Source organism: Periophthalmus magnuspinnatus, chromosome 14, assembly GCF_009829125.3.
Source record: "Periophthalmus magnuspinnatus isolate fPerMag1 chromosome 14, fPerMag1.2.pri, whole genome shotgun sequence".
Taxonomy (NCBI): Eukaryota; Metazoa; Chordata; class Actinopteri; order Gobiiformes; family Gobiidae; genus Periophthalmus; species Periophthalmus magnuspinnatus.
In genome coordinates, this window is record NC_047139.1 from 17,500,240 (window position 1) to 17,513,451 (window position 13,212).

The 13,212-nt window shown below is 41.3% G+C and overlaps 1 protein-coding gene across 2 annotated transcripts in view; it reads left to right on the forward strand.

Annotated features, from left to right (window-relative positions):
• The window catches only part of si:dkeyp-23e4.3 (rho GTPase-activating protein 7), a 54,649-nt gene that overhangs the window by 27,464 nt on the left and 13,973 nt on the right, over positions 1 to 13,212 (forward strand). Inside the window, exons 1-3 of one of the 2 annotated variants that reach the window (XM_033977768.2) lie at positions 9,673 to 9,780; positions 12,580 to 12,651; positions 12,790 to 12,871. In XM_033977768.2, the coding sequence (XP_033833659.1) occupies positions 9,768 to 9,780; positions 12,580 to 12,651; positions 12,790 to 12,871 (167 nt within the window). In that variant the 5' untranslated portion in view covers positions 9,673 to 9,767. Of the gene's footprint in view, positions 1 to 9,672; positions 9,781 to 12,579; positions 12,652 to 12,789; positions 12,872 to 13,212 lie in introns of those variants that run through there. The other variant, XM_055226821.1, reaches the window with a different exon arrangement.

Consider the following 13,212-nt stretch of genomic DNA (forward strand, 5'->3'; position numbering starts at 1 on the left):
AAAATATGACTTCATCATTGGATTGAAATTCCTGCTCCACTTTCACATAAGTGCAAATGAAACCTATCTAGTCCTAGGTTTTTCATCCAAATTACCTCAAACTTCACATAGAGCATGTACAGATGTTGATTGTCAATAATCATCCATGTTTTGGGGATGTTCTTTATGGTTTATGTGCAGCACGCCATCAAAATAGGACTTAATTTCCTGTTTTTGATTCTTGCTCACAGACACATGGTACATTTTTGAAGACACACACAAATAAGAACAGTGACAGAGAATGGTGGGACAAGCATAAAAATGAATTGAAGCATTGCTCTATGACGGACAGGAAGTTGGCCATATTGTATTGAATATTCGCCACTTTTTACCGCATGTTTTTATAAAACATCCACGTTTTCTCCAAATTCCATGGCATTTGCCTGTACGCCGCAGCCGAATAACGCCTTCATTTCCTGTTTCTTTGATTCTCCCTCACAGACACATGGATCAGCCTAAAAAGCTCAAATTCTTAAATTCCGGCTCCAGAAAAAATTTCATACATTTGGCATTGCGAAAATGTCCCAGTCCCAGGTTTTTGGTCCAAATGAGCTCAGCTTTCACATGCCACATCTACACACATGGGTTTTCAAAAAACATCCATGTTTTCTCCAAATGCCACACCGTTTGCCTGTAAAATGGTAATTCGACTAGCCATTGACATACACTGTACAAGTCTACTTATAGAGTCATCATAATGATAGCGTGTGCAGACATTTGTACATGATAATGGCATGGCTTTTTACACCAGATGTCCTTTTAGATGTGGCACTTAACCTTTTCACAGGTTCCTGTTGCATTTGCTGTAATTGGCCCTTGCCACTCACTTTGTGAGTGTGAGTGGTTTGTTCTGATGATTGGCACTCACCACTCACGCAGTTCTTTTCATTTGTCAAAGTGTCATGGGAATTTAAATCCAGTATGGCCGACTTCCTCTCCATCACAGGGTAGTGCTTCAATTCCTTTTTATGCTAGTCTCACTGTGCTCCATCACTGCTCTGATTTTTGTGAGTGTATTCCAAAGTTAACCAGCCTCCTCTCCGATAAGGGTCAAATTCTAGGTGGCCCCATCGAGTCAGGGGTTATGGAACATTTTTCCGATTCCAATTTTATGAAATTTTTTTGAAGGGGGGCGGATAGCGGCCAGGGGGTGGCCCGGGCGGAGGCAATGCTGCGTGGGGGCGGTGGCTGACCCCGGGCGGTCGCGCGGGGGGTGAGGGCCATCATCGCCGCTTGAGGCTTTAATTTTTATTTGATTTTGTTTGACTGAGCCTTATTTAGTCCTGATATAGACCTGGTTAAGTCCTCGTCTAATCCAGCTTTAGTAAGATTTAGTCCCAGACCAGTTTGGACCACGATTTGGAAGTGCTGTTCAACATTAAGTCAAAGATCTAGAGCTCTTAACAAACAAATGTGGATTTTAACTATTTTTTGAGTGTAACTTTTTGCAGTGCGTCTGTCTCCACTCAACTCAGCTCTTCAAAGTTTCGAAAATCAACTTATAGACACAATTTTGTCCCATATTTATTCAGCCTCTTTTGTTTACATTAGTCAGGAAAGCTGCACACTCCAGCATCGGGAGAAAGCATTAAAATGAATGTTGTGTTTGTCGAGAGGAAAAGTTTGAAATGAAAAACAAGTCTTGATGACGCAGCGAAAACTCCAGTGTGGCGTCGTTTATTCAGATTTAGAGCCGCGAGCCACAGTTTAAATACAGCCCAATGTAAAAACTGTAGGAGAGATAGAGTCTGTATCTGAGGCGCGTTTGAGCAAAGAGCAGCTGAAGTGGGCTGAAGGACGTTACAATGGGACATGGAGGACTTCTTTACCTCAAATAAACTGTTTGAGAGTCCAGCTGAAGGTTAAACGGTAAAGTCACATGTTTTTGTACAAGTTTGTACAAGTACAAAAAGAAACAAACAAAAGTTTTAGAGTGAAGATTTTTGGCTGCTCATCCAAGCGACTTCTCTCCCTAGACCACCAGACCTCACCCATCCTCCCCCATCACTCTCCCCTTAAATTTTCCATACCTTGCCCCCCAGAGCCCGCCCCTTCTCCCTTTTACTCTCCTCTTTAGTCCTTCAGACCCCGCCCCTCCTCGCCCTCACTGTCCACTTTAGTCCTCCAGACCCCGCCCCTTCTCCCCCTTACTCTCCCCTTTAGTCCTCCAGACCCCACCCCTCCTCCCTCTCTGAAAGCATGATTTTTACTTTTAAACCTTGAGTTGATTATTTTGTGTCTTAAGCATGTAGGTGAACTTGTTTCTCTGTAAGAATGTGACACAAACTTATTTTAGGATGTCTCCACTAGAACCAGTTGCTTCGGTCACATGATACTGGTATTCCTTTGCAGGATGACAAGAGGTCTAGTAATCCATCTTTTTAGTGACTTCAGGCATCTCTTAGTGACGTATTCTACCTCCCTGTAAACAGCTAACCATACATCCCTTTGTGACCTTGTACGGACAGTATGTAAAATGAGTTAAGTCCTTATAAGACCTGCCTTCTATAGATAGTACCTTGAAGGGGCTTTAAGTACTGGAAAACTCCTCTGAAATGTAACGCATGTGCCTGCTGTCTGTAACTTCATTCATCTCATGAGATAAACTTCTTTCAACTCTCTACCTGGTCTGCAATCTCTTCCTTCACGATTACACTCTCACTCTTCCCTTTTGTCCTCCAGATGCTGTTTAGCAGCTCTATTTGAAACATGGTTGGGCTGAAAAGTTTAGTTCCACTTTAAAACTGAGCCCTGCCCTCTTTTACCTCTGACCGCTACAAACTCACACTCTTTTGTTGTTCAGTCTTCATGAGCACCAACTCATGTGGCAAATTCCAGAGTAAGATTGGTACTTCATGTTAACATATTCAGTTATGTGCGACAGACAGATTAGCCAATCAGAGAAAGGCATGGTCCATGTGTATCAAAGCAAACATGGCAGCTTCATCATTTCTTCAGCTACTTTGGCGTTGCACTGCTGTAAACGTGACGAGAATCAACGTCCCTGTAAAGTCCTTTGTCCAGATCTGTGTGCAAGAGGTCAGCACAGAAAAACTTCCTCTTTGCTTCGTCCCAAAGGAATTTCAACAAAGACCGTGGACTGAACCTGGTCTAAACCTGGTCTAAACCTGGTCCAAGTCCAATTTGAATTACTACGCTCTGGAAATACAAGTTTCCACAAATAAAAAGATATGTACTGTTCCACATAAGGAAGTTGATGGTGGGTTTGAGACGTGAGTCTATTTTTAACACCAGGCCAGAGTCATTTGTTATTGTAAAGCCATGTGTTTGTGTGTGAGATTATTTAAAGGTGATGGCAGCTCTAATGGAAAAAGCAGCATTCCCTTTAAAATCTGGAACCTGATTTTCATCACTTTGCCATCACGGCTAACATGCTCGAAACGCAAAACGAGTTCCAGGGGCATTCATCAGGCTGCAGTCTGCAGGGCAGTCAGTCTGTAACAAAGTGCTGCTTTTTCAATATCCTCCATACAGGGGAAATATTCTGCCTATTTGCAAGATGTGCTATATAAATAAACTTGAATTGAACTGAAGACTTAAGTTGGATACTCGCACTAAATGACATATGCCTACAGCTGTGTGTTTGTGATGGCTGCTTTATGACGTCCCAGTGCAAAAGCAGAAAGGATCACTCAGTGTAGAAATGCAGCAAACGCTGACTCAAGGTGTGAGGTCCAAGAGTGAGTTCAAATGTGCCGGAAACTGCACAAAAAGAAAATTCACCTTAAAGCCAACCACAAAAAGTTTGTCCTTTTTTATTTCAAATCAGGCTTTTAAACTCGTTCTTATTATAGACAGTGTTGTGAAGTAACTGAGTATATGTACTGAAAATACATATTCACAATACTCATTTTGAGTATCTCTATTCTGATTACAGTTACTTTACTAATGTATTCTCAAAGGAATACATGGCAGTACTTCATGTCATTTTGGCTTTAACTGCGCAGAAGATAAAAATGGAACAGCTCTTGCAGTGCGTTCATGTGAGATTTTCTGTCTCTAATTAGAGATAAAATAATACATAACAGCAACAAAATAAAGCTGTTTGTGATAATATGTCATGTGTTTACTCTATAATATAATGCAACTCCCAGCGGTGGGCCATGCATTTCACCCTTGGGCTGTCCCACTTCCACATTACAACATCACCTCAATATAGGCTAGTCAAGCAACACTTAATTTCAGGAACGTTCAAAACAATAAGCAGCACTGCATTCACAATTAACAGTAGGAGTATACGTTTACAGATATTGTGTCGTAAAGCCAGGTAAATGGGACCAAATAGTGCAGTACTCGGGAAAGGTTTACAGTGTTTATTTACAGATAGTGAATTGAAGTACAATAATGCGGGTTGATCTGGCGGGGAACAGGAGTCTGGGTGCGGGCGACGCACCGGGGCTGACAGGGCGGACAGTGCTGGGGCGGGAAGCTGAGCGTGAGCCGGGGTCCGGGAACGAGGAGTGCTGAGGCGGAGACAGGGCGAACATAGCCAAGACAGAGAGCAGGGTGCGGAGCGGGGTCCAGAAACGTAGGATACTGGGAACAAGACGAGGCAAAACAATACCAGGACAGGAATGAAGCCGGGAGCGCAGGAGCCGGGAGGAACCAGGGAATGGGATCTGAAGAGCAGCATACAAAATCCAATCAGCAAGATAACAGCAAGCAAATACAAAAATAACTAGAACAAGCTAGGTAGTCACGTTGACACACGGACGAGCTGGCACCGAGTGTCTGGTCCTGGCTCCTCTTATCCACGGCGGGTGATGGTGATTGCGCTGATGGGCTGCAGGTGTGCGCAGGAGGAGCCAGGAGCTCAGCCCAGCTCCGGCAGGAGGGGGAGGGAAGGAACAGGGCAGGAGAGGAAACATGGAGCCGGAACAGTACGGATCGTGATATATTGTCAAAAAAATAAAAATGTGTTTTAAAGATGCCAAACAAAATACCAAACAAAATGACACTATGTGAGCTTAAACAAGTCTGTTCAATAAACTGCACAATGTTGCTGTTTCATTTAGTGCATTTTTAACTGAGGTGACTTCAATGTGCCACGTCATTACTAACATTATAAACTCACTTTTTCACTGTGGAGCTCCGTCTCCCTGTGTGCCTGTGCACTGAGCTGCAGGTCCAATCGAGTGTCTCCAAACGTTTTTAAACTCACTGTAGCTTGTAGGTGTCCAACCTTCTGATATGCAGAATCGAGATCTGATTGGCTTTTGAAACTGATTGTGTCTGTGTCTACTTAGAGTGGACGGGACCTGCTCTGTTTATTCTGCAGACCCCAGGAAAATGAAAGTAGCTGAAATATAATTGGATAAAAACTCTACCACAATAAAAAAGCATTGGAAGTCAGTCAAATATGTGGATATGATATGACATAAAGAGAACAGAGAATAGAGAATATTTGTGTTTACATATTTATGAAAATAAAATCAATTTACTTTTCTGAGCATGGCCTCACTAAACACATTTAAATTTGGGTATTCAGTAATCTGTAATTAAATACATTTTTCTTCATCACTTAATCACTGAATATAGACAACAAAACAAGAAATTCAATATTATCTTTTTCCCCATATATCTCCCATCTTACAAGTCCACTGTATTTATACAACCCAGCCCCTTTAAATGACCCGAGACATGGACAGTGAACAGTGGTGTGCGTGAGGTCACTTTGAGGTGTGTCCTAAAACTGTGTAAATCTGACGTCTGAGTCCCAGCGCTGGTATTTCCGATGGTCAGGAAACGCCTCTTCAGTCTCTAAGCTCCAAAAGGGACTGTGGGCCACTATTTACTGATGCAGGGCCATGATAGTAACTGCACAGAGGAACCAAGAGAGGCCTACAGGAAGGAAAGTACTTCAAAAATACGGCAAAGCAAAGAGCTTGTACTACTGGCAGATTTTTGTTTGTCACCAAAAATATTAAACCCTATAATAATGTATAGAGCCTTAAAACAGTGTTACAGAGTGCACCATTGATAGGGCTGTGTGAGCTATAAGATAATGTTCATGTCACACAGAACTTAATGTAGCAGTGTTGTTAAAATCATTTACACATCTACAGAAAATCTAATAGAAATTTGACTCCAGTTTGGGTTGGTCAAGATTAGTTTTAACTTAGTCTTTAAGTTTAAGTAAATCGTATGTGTGCATAATAATAAATAATATACACAAAATTGTAGAGTAAATGTGAGCATCTGGAAACACATTATACAAGACTAAATCATTATTAAAAATAAAAGGGGCTGTACCTGATTTGACTTCGATAAATAAAAAATAAAAAAACACATGATAAACAGAACTTGTTCATTTTAAACAGTTTGTAGTGGTCCAAAGTCACTCCTCAGGTACATTATGAATTCAGAGCATCCTAATAATTTGCTGAAATGAATTTGCAAATGCAACTTTTTTCCACTGTTGTAAAGCTAACAACTAGTATGATACCTGTGCTCTTCCTGATTCTCTGACATTGAAACACTTTCTAATTAGCTGCAGACCCCACACAATGGGACATATTGTACACATTATATCTGCACTGAGGCAAGGCACATTTTGCTTAAATACACGAATAGAAATGAGGTACCGGCCCTTTAAACTTACACAAACATACTGTGTAGTTTTTCTTATACCGTGTGTGTAACATTAAATCCAACTTTTGAAAGAAAAGTTTTCAACTTGTCATTAGCTCAAATGATCCACTTGACTCTTGGCTCCAGGCACTTTGGTCCTCTTCAGCTCCATTCACAAATCCTTTAGCTCTTAGTGAAGTGCTCCCTGGCAACACGCGGCTGAGAGGCTAACACTCGTTCTGCACCGCAAGAAGGCTTGAGTTTGCATGTTCTCCCTAGGTCTGTGTGGAGTTGCATATTCTCCCTGTGTGTGTGTGGAGCTTGCTTGTTCTTCCTGTTTCTGGCTGGAGCTGTGGAGTTTGCGTGTTCTCTCTGCACAAGTATAGAGTTTGCATGTTCTCCCTGTGTCTGTGTGAAGTTTCCATGTTCTCCCTGTGTCTTTGTGGAGTTTGCATGTTCTCCCTGTGTCTGTGTGGAGTTTAGATGTTTTCCCTGTGTCTGTGTGGAGTTTGCACATTCTCCCTGTGTCTGTGTGGGGTTTGCATGTTCTATCTGTGTCTGAGTGAGTTTCTTCCAGTTCCCTCCATCGACCCAAAACATGCAGCATAGGTACAATCCTCCAGCTGAGGTCGTCCTGAACAAGATTAGTTCAAGATCTGGAGATGGGTCCTTGAGCACTGCACCTGAAGTATAGGTCAAATGCAGAGGAGAAATGCTCTTACAGGGGCAATAAAGTCTTTGACGTTTAAAGTCTCACTTAAAGTCCTCCATTAGTCTGTGTTATGTGTTATTACAGTCCACTTTCTCTTCTGATTGATCTGTGTCAAGAACCGGTCACATGTAAAATCAGACGTTAGTCCAGAGTTTTATATATAGTTTTATATTCACCTTCAAGGAAGAAAAGCATTTAGCATACGGCTATTTACAGTCATATGGCTGTTTCACTAAAACATAGCTTTTCAGTTTCACTAGTCTTGTCTCGTTTTTTCAGGTTAGTTATGATAAGACTAATTAAAATAAATGACAACAGCTTTATTTACTTAAAAGAAGATTTAAAGTGTCAGAAAATGTCTTTCTGGTGCATAAACTGTCTCAGTGGGGTTTTCAGTGTTGATAACAGAGGCAGAGGGATCCTGTTTTACATCAGCGCTACTTCTTGTATTTTTGGACTTTTCTTCTCAACTTTTTGTCCACAAACTGACACTTAACTGACTTAAAGCTATAATCAATTAGGATTACCAAATTATTTTTTTATTTGCTAAATACCAGAATAATGACAGAAGGATTTTTTTTTTGTAGACTGTTTTTCATTACTTTCTTCAACGTTAGAGGGTTGCATACATTTCATTGGTATTTGGTGCCATTGCCTTTAAACAGTATGACTTGGGTCAAACAAATTGGATATTCTTCCACAAGTTTCTCACAATAGTTGGCAGGAATTTTGGGCCATTCCTCCTGACAGAACTGGTGTAACTGAGCCATGTTTGACTTTTCAGGGCTGTCCATACATTTTCAATAGGATTGAGATCAGAGCTTTGTGGTGGCCACTCCAAAACATTAACTTTGTTATCCTTAAACCACTTTGTAACCAGTTTGGCAGTATGCTTCGTGTCATTGTCCATTCTGAATAGCCATTTGTGCCCAAGCTTTAACTTCCTGGCTGATGTCTTGAGATGTTGCTTCAGTATTTCCACATAATGTTCTTTCCTCATAATACCATCTTTTTTGTGAAGTGCATCAGTCCCTCCTGCAGTAAAACAACCCCACAACATGATGGTGCCACCCCTGTATTTCACAGTTGGGATGATGTTCTCAGGCTGGCAAGCTTCCCCCATTTTCCTCTAAATGTAATTATGCTCATTATGGCCAAACATTTCAAATTTAATTTTGTCAGACCACAGGACATGTCTCCAAACATGAATGTCTTTGTCCCTGTGTGCATTTACAAACTGTAATCTGGCCTTTTATGTTTCTTTTGGAGTAATGGCTTCTTCCTGGGAGAGTGGCCTTTCAGCTCCTGTCGGTACAGTCCTCGTTTCACTGTGGATAATGACACTTTTACCAGCTTCAGCAGCATCTTCACAAGGTCTTTTACTTTTGTTCTTGGGTCAATCTGCACATTTCAGACCAAAGAACATTCATCTCTGGGACACAGAACCCGTCTCCTTCCTGAGCTGTATAATGGCTGGACATTCCCATGGTCTTTAAACTTGCGTATAATTGTTTGCACAGATGAATGTGGGACCTTCTGGATGACCCGGACTTCTGCAAGTCCACAATTCTCTTCCTGATATCTTGGCTGATTTCTTTTGACTTTGCCATGATGTTACACAAAGAAGCAGTGTGTTTCAGGTGTGCCTTCAAGTATAATTTACTCAGATGTTGTCAATAAATCAATCAGAAGCTTCCAAAGACATAACATCATCTGGGTTTTCCCAAGTTGTTTAAATGCATAGTAGTCTTACTGTATGTAAACTTATGACTTTGAAGAAAGTCATGAAAAATCCTTCTGTCATTATTCTGACATTTAGCAAATAGAAATAATTTTGGTCATCCTAATTGACCTAAAACAGGAAAAGTTTTGTCTCATTTTATGTCAGACAGTGAGAAAAAAGTATATATGTCTTTTTATATGGTGTATGTAAACTTCTGGTTTCAGCTGTACTATTTCACCAAATCAAGTCATAATTAAAAAAAAACATGAAAACCTGTCTTGTATTGGCTGGTGCACAGTGTAATCTTTGGAACAAGAACAGTTTACCTTTGGCTTTCTCATAGCTACATGGTTAAAATGAAGCTGTAGAATACACCGAACTGGAAATGGTGAGAGAACAGCATTTTTCTGTCAGCTTAACTCTACATATCTTCATCCAGGGCCCAGGAGAGTGTCCCTAAGTGCTTCCTTTAGTTATTTTGCTCCTTCCTTGGCTTAAATACTCAGAGGAGAGGAAGAGGGGTGGAGGAAGAGGAGGGGTGACAGAGTGGAAACTAAACAATAACTTCACGCGGACTTGACAAACACCCACAATCTGAACACGACCTCACAGACCAAATACAGCCTAGGATCATCTGGATAATTCAAACAGATCTTCTTTCACAAAATGGATTCTTGATAAACTTCTTCAGAAACACAGACGATGTTGATCAAAAGTGAGTACAGAATTTTAGTTTGTATCACATAACGAACTGAGCAAGAACCAGAAAAACTACAACCAGATCAGGTTTAAAAAAGATTAAACCCGGACTAAACAATGACCTGCTCATGACTTCACTGTACCTTAACATTAGTGTCACAATACTCAGTTTTGATACTAAGGAATAGATTTACACAATAGAATGTGATTTTCCACCTTAAATAGTAGTACTTTCTTTTATATGGTCCAGGTATGTTCCATAGTGGTCCACGGGCATATACTAGTTTATGTGGTCTTGCACTTGTTCTTGTTAAAACAGGTTGAAAACAGGTAAAAACAGGACTAAACCAGTTTTAAGCAGGTCTAAACCAGGATTAAACCAGGTCCAAACCAGGTCTAAACCAGCCCCTGCCCTTAGAGGAGTTGTGTGTGGCAGAGTCTCCTCGGTGTGTGTCGGGCTGATGAGAATTGACAATGCTGCTCCTGATGGCTTTCATTAAGATGTTGATTGGTTAATTAGGCTAACGAGCTAATCATTCTGCAGCTAACGAGTTTTGATGTGGGGAGATGGAAGTGCAAAGACCTCGAAGCGTTTTCAGAGGTGAGACGGGCCTGACGGCTTCAGCGCGTCTCAATCTGAGGGGCCCATTCTTGTAGAGCTACGACTTTCAAGGACCCATATAGTGTTAAACTGTGTAACTTTTTTGGTGAAGGTTGTGGAGTGACCTGCTTCGCTCCATAGTGATGTTACTGCTTTCCTTAGAATATCCCGAAATGTGGCATTAATATCTGTCTCCATGGAGACGTGTATCTGGGCTCACTTATTTCCTGTGGAGGAATTAAGCTGATGAGGGACCGAGGAAAGGCCTCACGCTTGTATCTTTGTCTTTACACTCTGTGATGATGTGCAGGAGACAAACTCATTATCAATAAGCCTGTACATGTACTATCCAAATCCACAAATGTTAAACCTGATTGATGATAATAGTGACTAAACCAGGACTAAAGCAGGTCTAAACCAGGTATGAACCAGGCCTAAACCAGGCCTAAACCGGAACTATAGCAGTTCTAATCCAGGTTTAAAACAAGACTAAAGCAGGTCTAAATCAGGTCTAAAATAGGGCTAAAGTCAGTCTAAACAAGGTCTAAACCAGATTTAACCTGGTCTAAAACATGGCCCTCAAAATCCAGAAATGTTAAATCTGATTACCTATAACAATAACTTGAAAGCCGAACTATGTTAAAACATAAATCTGCTTTTTAACACAATTCTTTTGAACTGCTCCCTGTCTGTAGTTTATTATTGGCCTATTAAGGCACGATGTCATCTGAAACCCAGCATTTGTGGAAAGCTACATCCGCCGCAGCTGTTCTGGGACAGACTGACAAAGGCGAGGCTGCCAATCTGCGGCGTTGGCCCCTCAGACTAGTTTCATTTAGGCAACTGATTAATCTAAACTAGAAAACTAATCACTGCCTGAGTCGGGTTCGACCTGCAGACCCGAGTTAGTGTCAGAGCTAACATTGACCCTCACTTGTGTACGATGCCACATTTACAGAGCCATGGCATTATTTCATAAACATTTTCACTTTGTAGATTTTTCTTCTAAAAATCCCAACTGCATGAGAGCCATTTTGCAACCCAAAAGTCTCTTCTCTGTGATGGGTCAGACAAACTGGAGGGTCCAGGCTTTGCTTTTGAGATGCGATTTATGATCAGAGACAGGAAGTGCGCCAGTGGCTCGTGGACTTGGGAGGGGCAAAGAATTGTGGGATACGTGCTTCTCCACAGTTCAGTCACTAACTAAACAGTGAACTAAACAAAAGGGTTTCCTGTCTAAATAAACAATATGGAGTCCAACATTTAGAATCACTACAAGGATTGGAAGACAGCAGGTCCAATATCCTGGACCTGGACCTGGACCTGGACCTAAACCTGAACCTGGATCTGGACCTAAATCTGGACCTGAACTTGGACTAAACATTCAGGAGGAAGCTCTTGTCTTTTTGCATAGCGTAGTTTTGGTATTAGATACAATAAACAAGTTTTACTGGGTTGTCGAGAATGAGATCTCATTTTGTTTACACTCACACAAACACACAGACAGAGACACACACACACAGAAACACACACAAATATGTCAGTCTGATCACCACTCCCTTCGTCGCGCCTTGAGCCGGGATCAAACACGGCCATCCAATCAGATTTGTTTAGTTCAGTGACGCATGTGAAATAAAGAACCTCGCTGTCATTATGAACAAATTCACATTTCCTTCTCCTCAGATGAACAGAGTTTGGTGCTTTGCTCATTGACTCTGCAGAAATCAATTTGGTTTTTCAGTCCTCTTTTATATGTTTTTCTTTCCTTTTTACTTCATAAGCAGCCATATTTGTTTTGATATGGACAGGCCATGCATGTCCCTGATTGGCTAATACACCTGTCAATCACATCCTTCTGACCTCAGGGAGACCAGAGTCACACCTTTGCAAAGTGTTGGAGGTGTGTGTTCTGGATCCAGGCAATGGCATTAATAAAAATCAGATAGACGAAAAAGTGTCTCAGTGATCTGCTGGTCACTCTGACTTGAATCTGAGCAAATACATTGAAGTGAATCTTTTGTCCTGTTCTTCTTCTCTCTCCAGTCTCGTGACATTAAAACCCTGAAGGTCTTTTCGTTAATGACCCATTTTATTTTCTTTGTGTTTGCTTTGTTTTCTCCTAATGCAAATGTAACTCAACAAACACGCCTCTGATTGGCTGCAAATATTTGTGCTCTTGAACCAAAGTGATGTTAGAAAACGTTGTTGTTGCAGAGATAGAAGCCAGAGAGGCCTGTGATTGGCTGAGAGCGGCGGGATTTCCTCAGTACGTCCAGCTGTTCAGAGGTAAACACAATCATTATCATCTTTATTATTATCTCATTTTTATTTATTATGAATGCATGAATATTCTGTAAAGCACTTTGAATTACATTGTGTACGGATTGTGCCATACAATAAACTTGCCTTGCCTTCATTTTATAGATGGGAAGTTCCCGATCGACCTGGAGTGGGCCAAACAGGATCACGGTTTCCTGGACAAAGATGCAGTGGACTCACTCTGCAGGTAAAAATCTGGGTTTGAAACAGATAAATTACCCAGTTTATAATATTAAAGAGGGGGTAAAACACTTCTATTGGGTATAACCACAGACTGTGTAAAGAAGTGGACTGAGTGAGTGTGACGTCACCTACAGCGTTTGGCTCCAGTAAAATGAAGTTCATCGAGGCTAGAGCAGTTATAAGGGCCATTTTTTCCATATTAGGAATTCGGACCGCAAGTATCATAGCAACCAAAGAGCCAATCTGGAGCGAGGCCGTTGAAAGTAACACTCCCTCCCACACCGCTGGTTTAGTAGGGAATGGGCGCTTAGCAACTGTCAATCAAACCTGTTGCTAACACTAGCT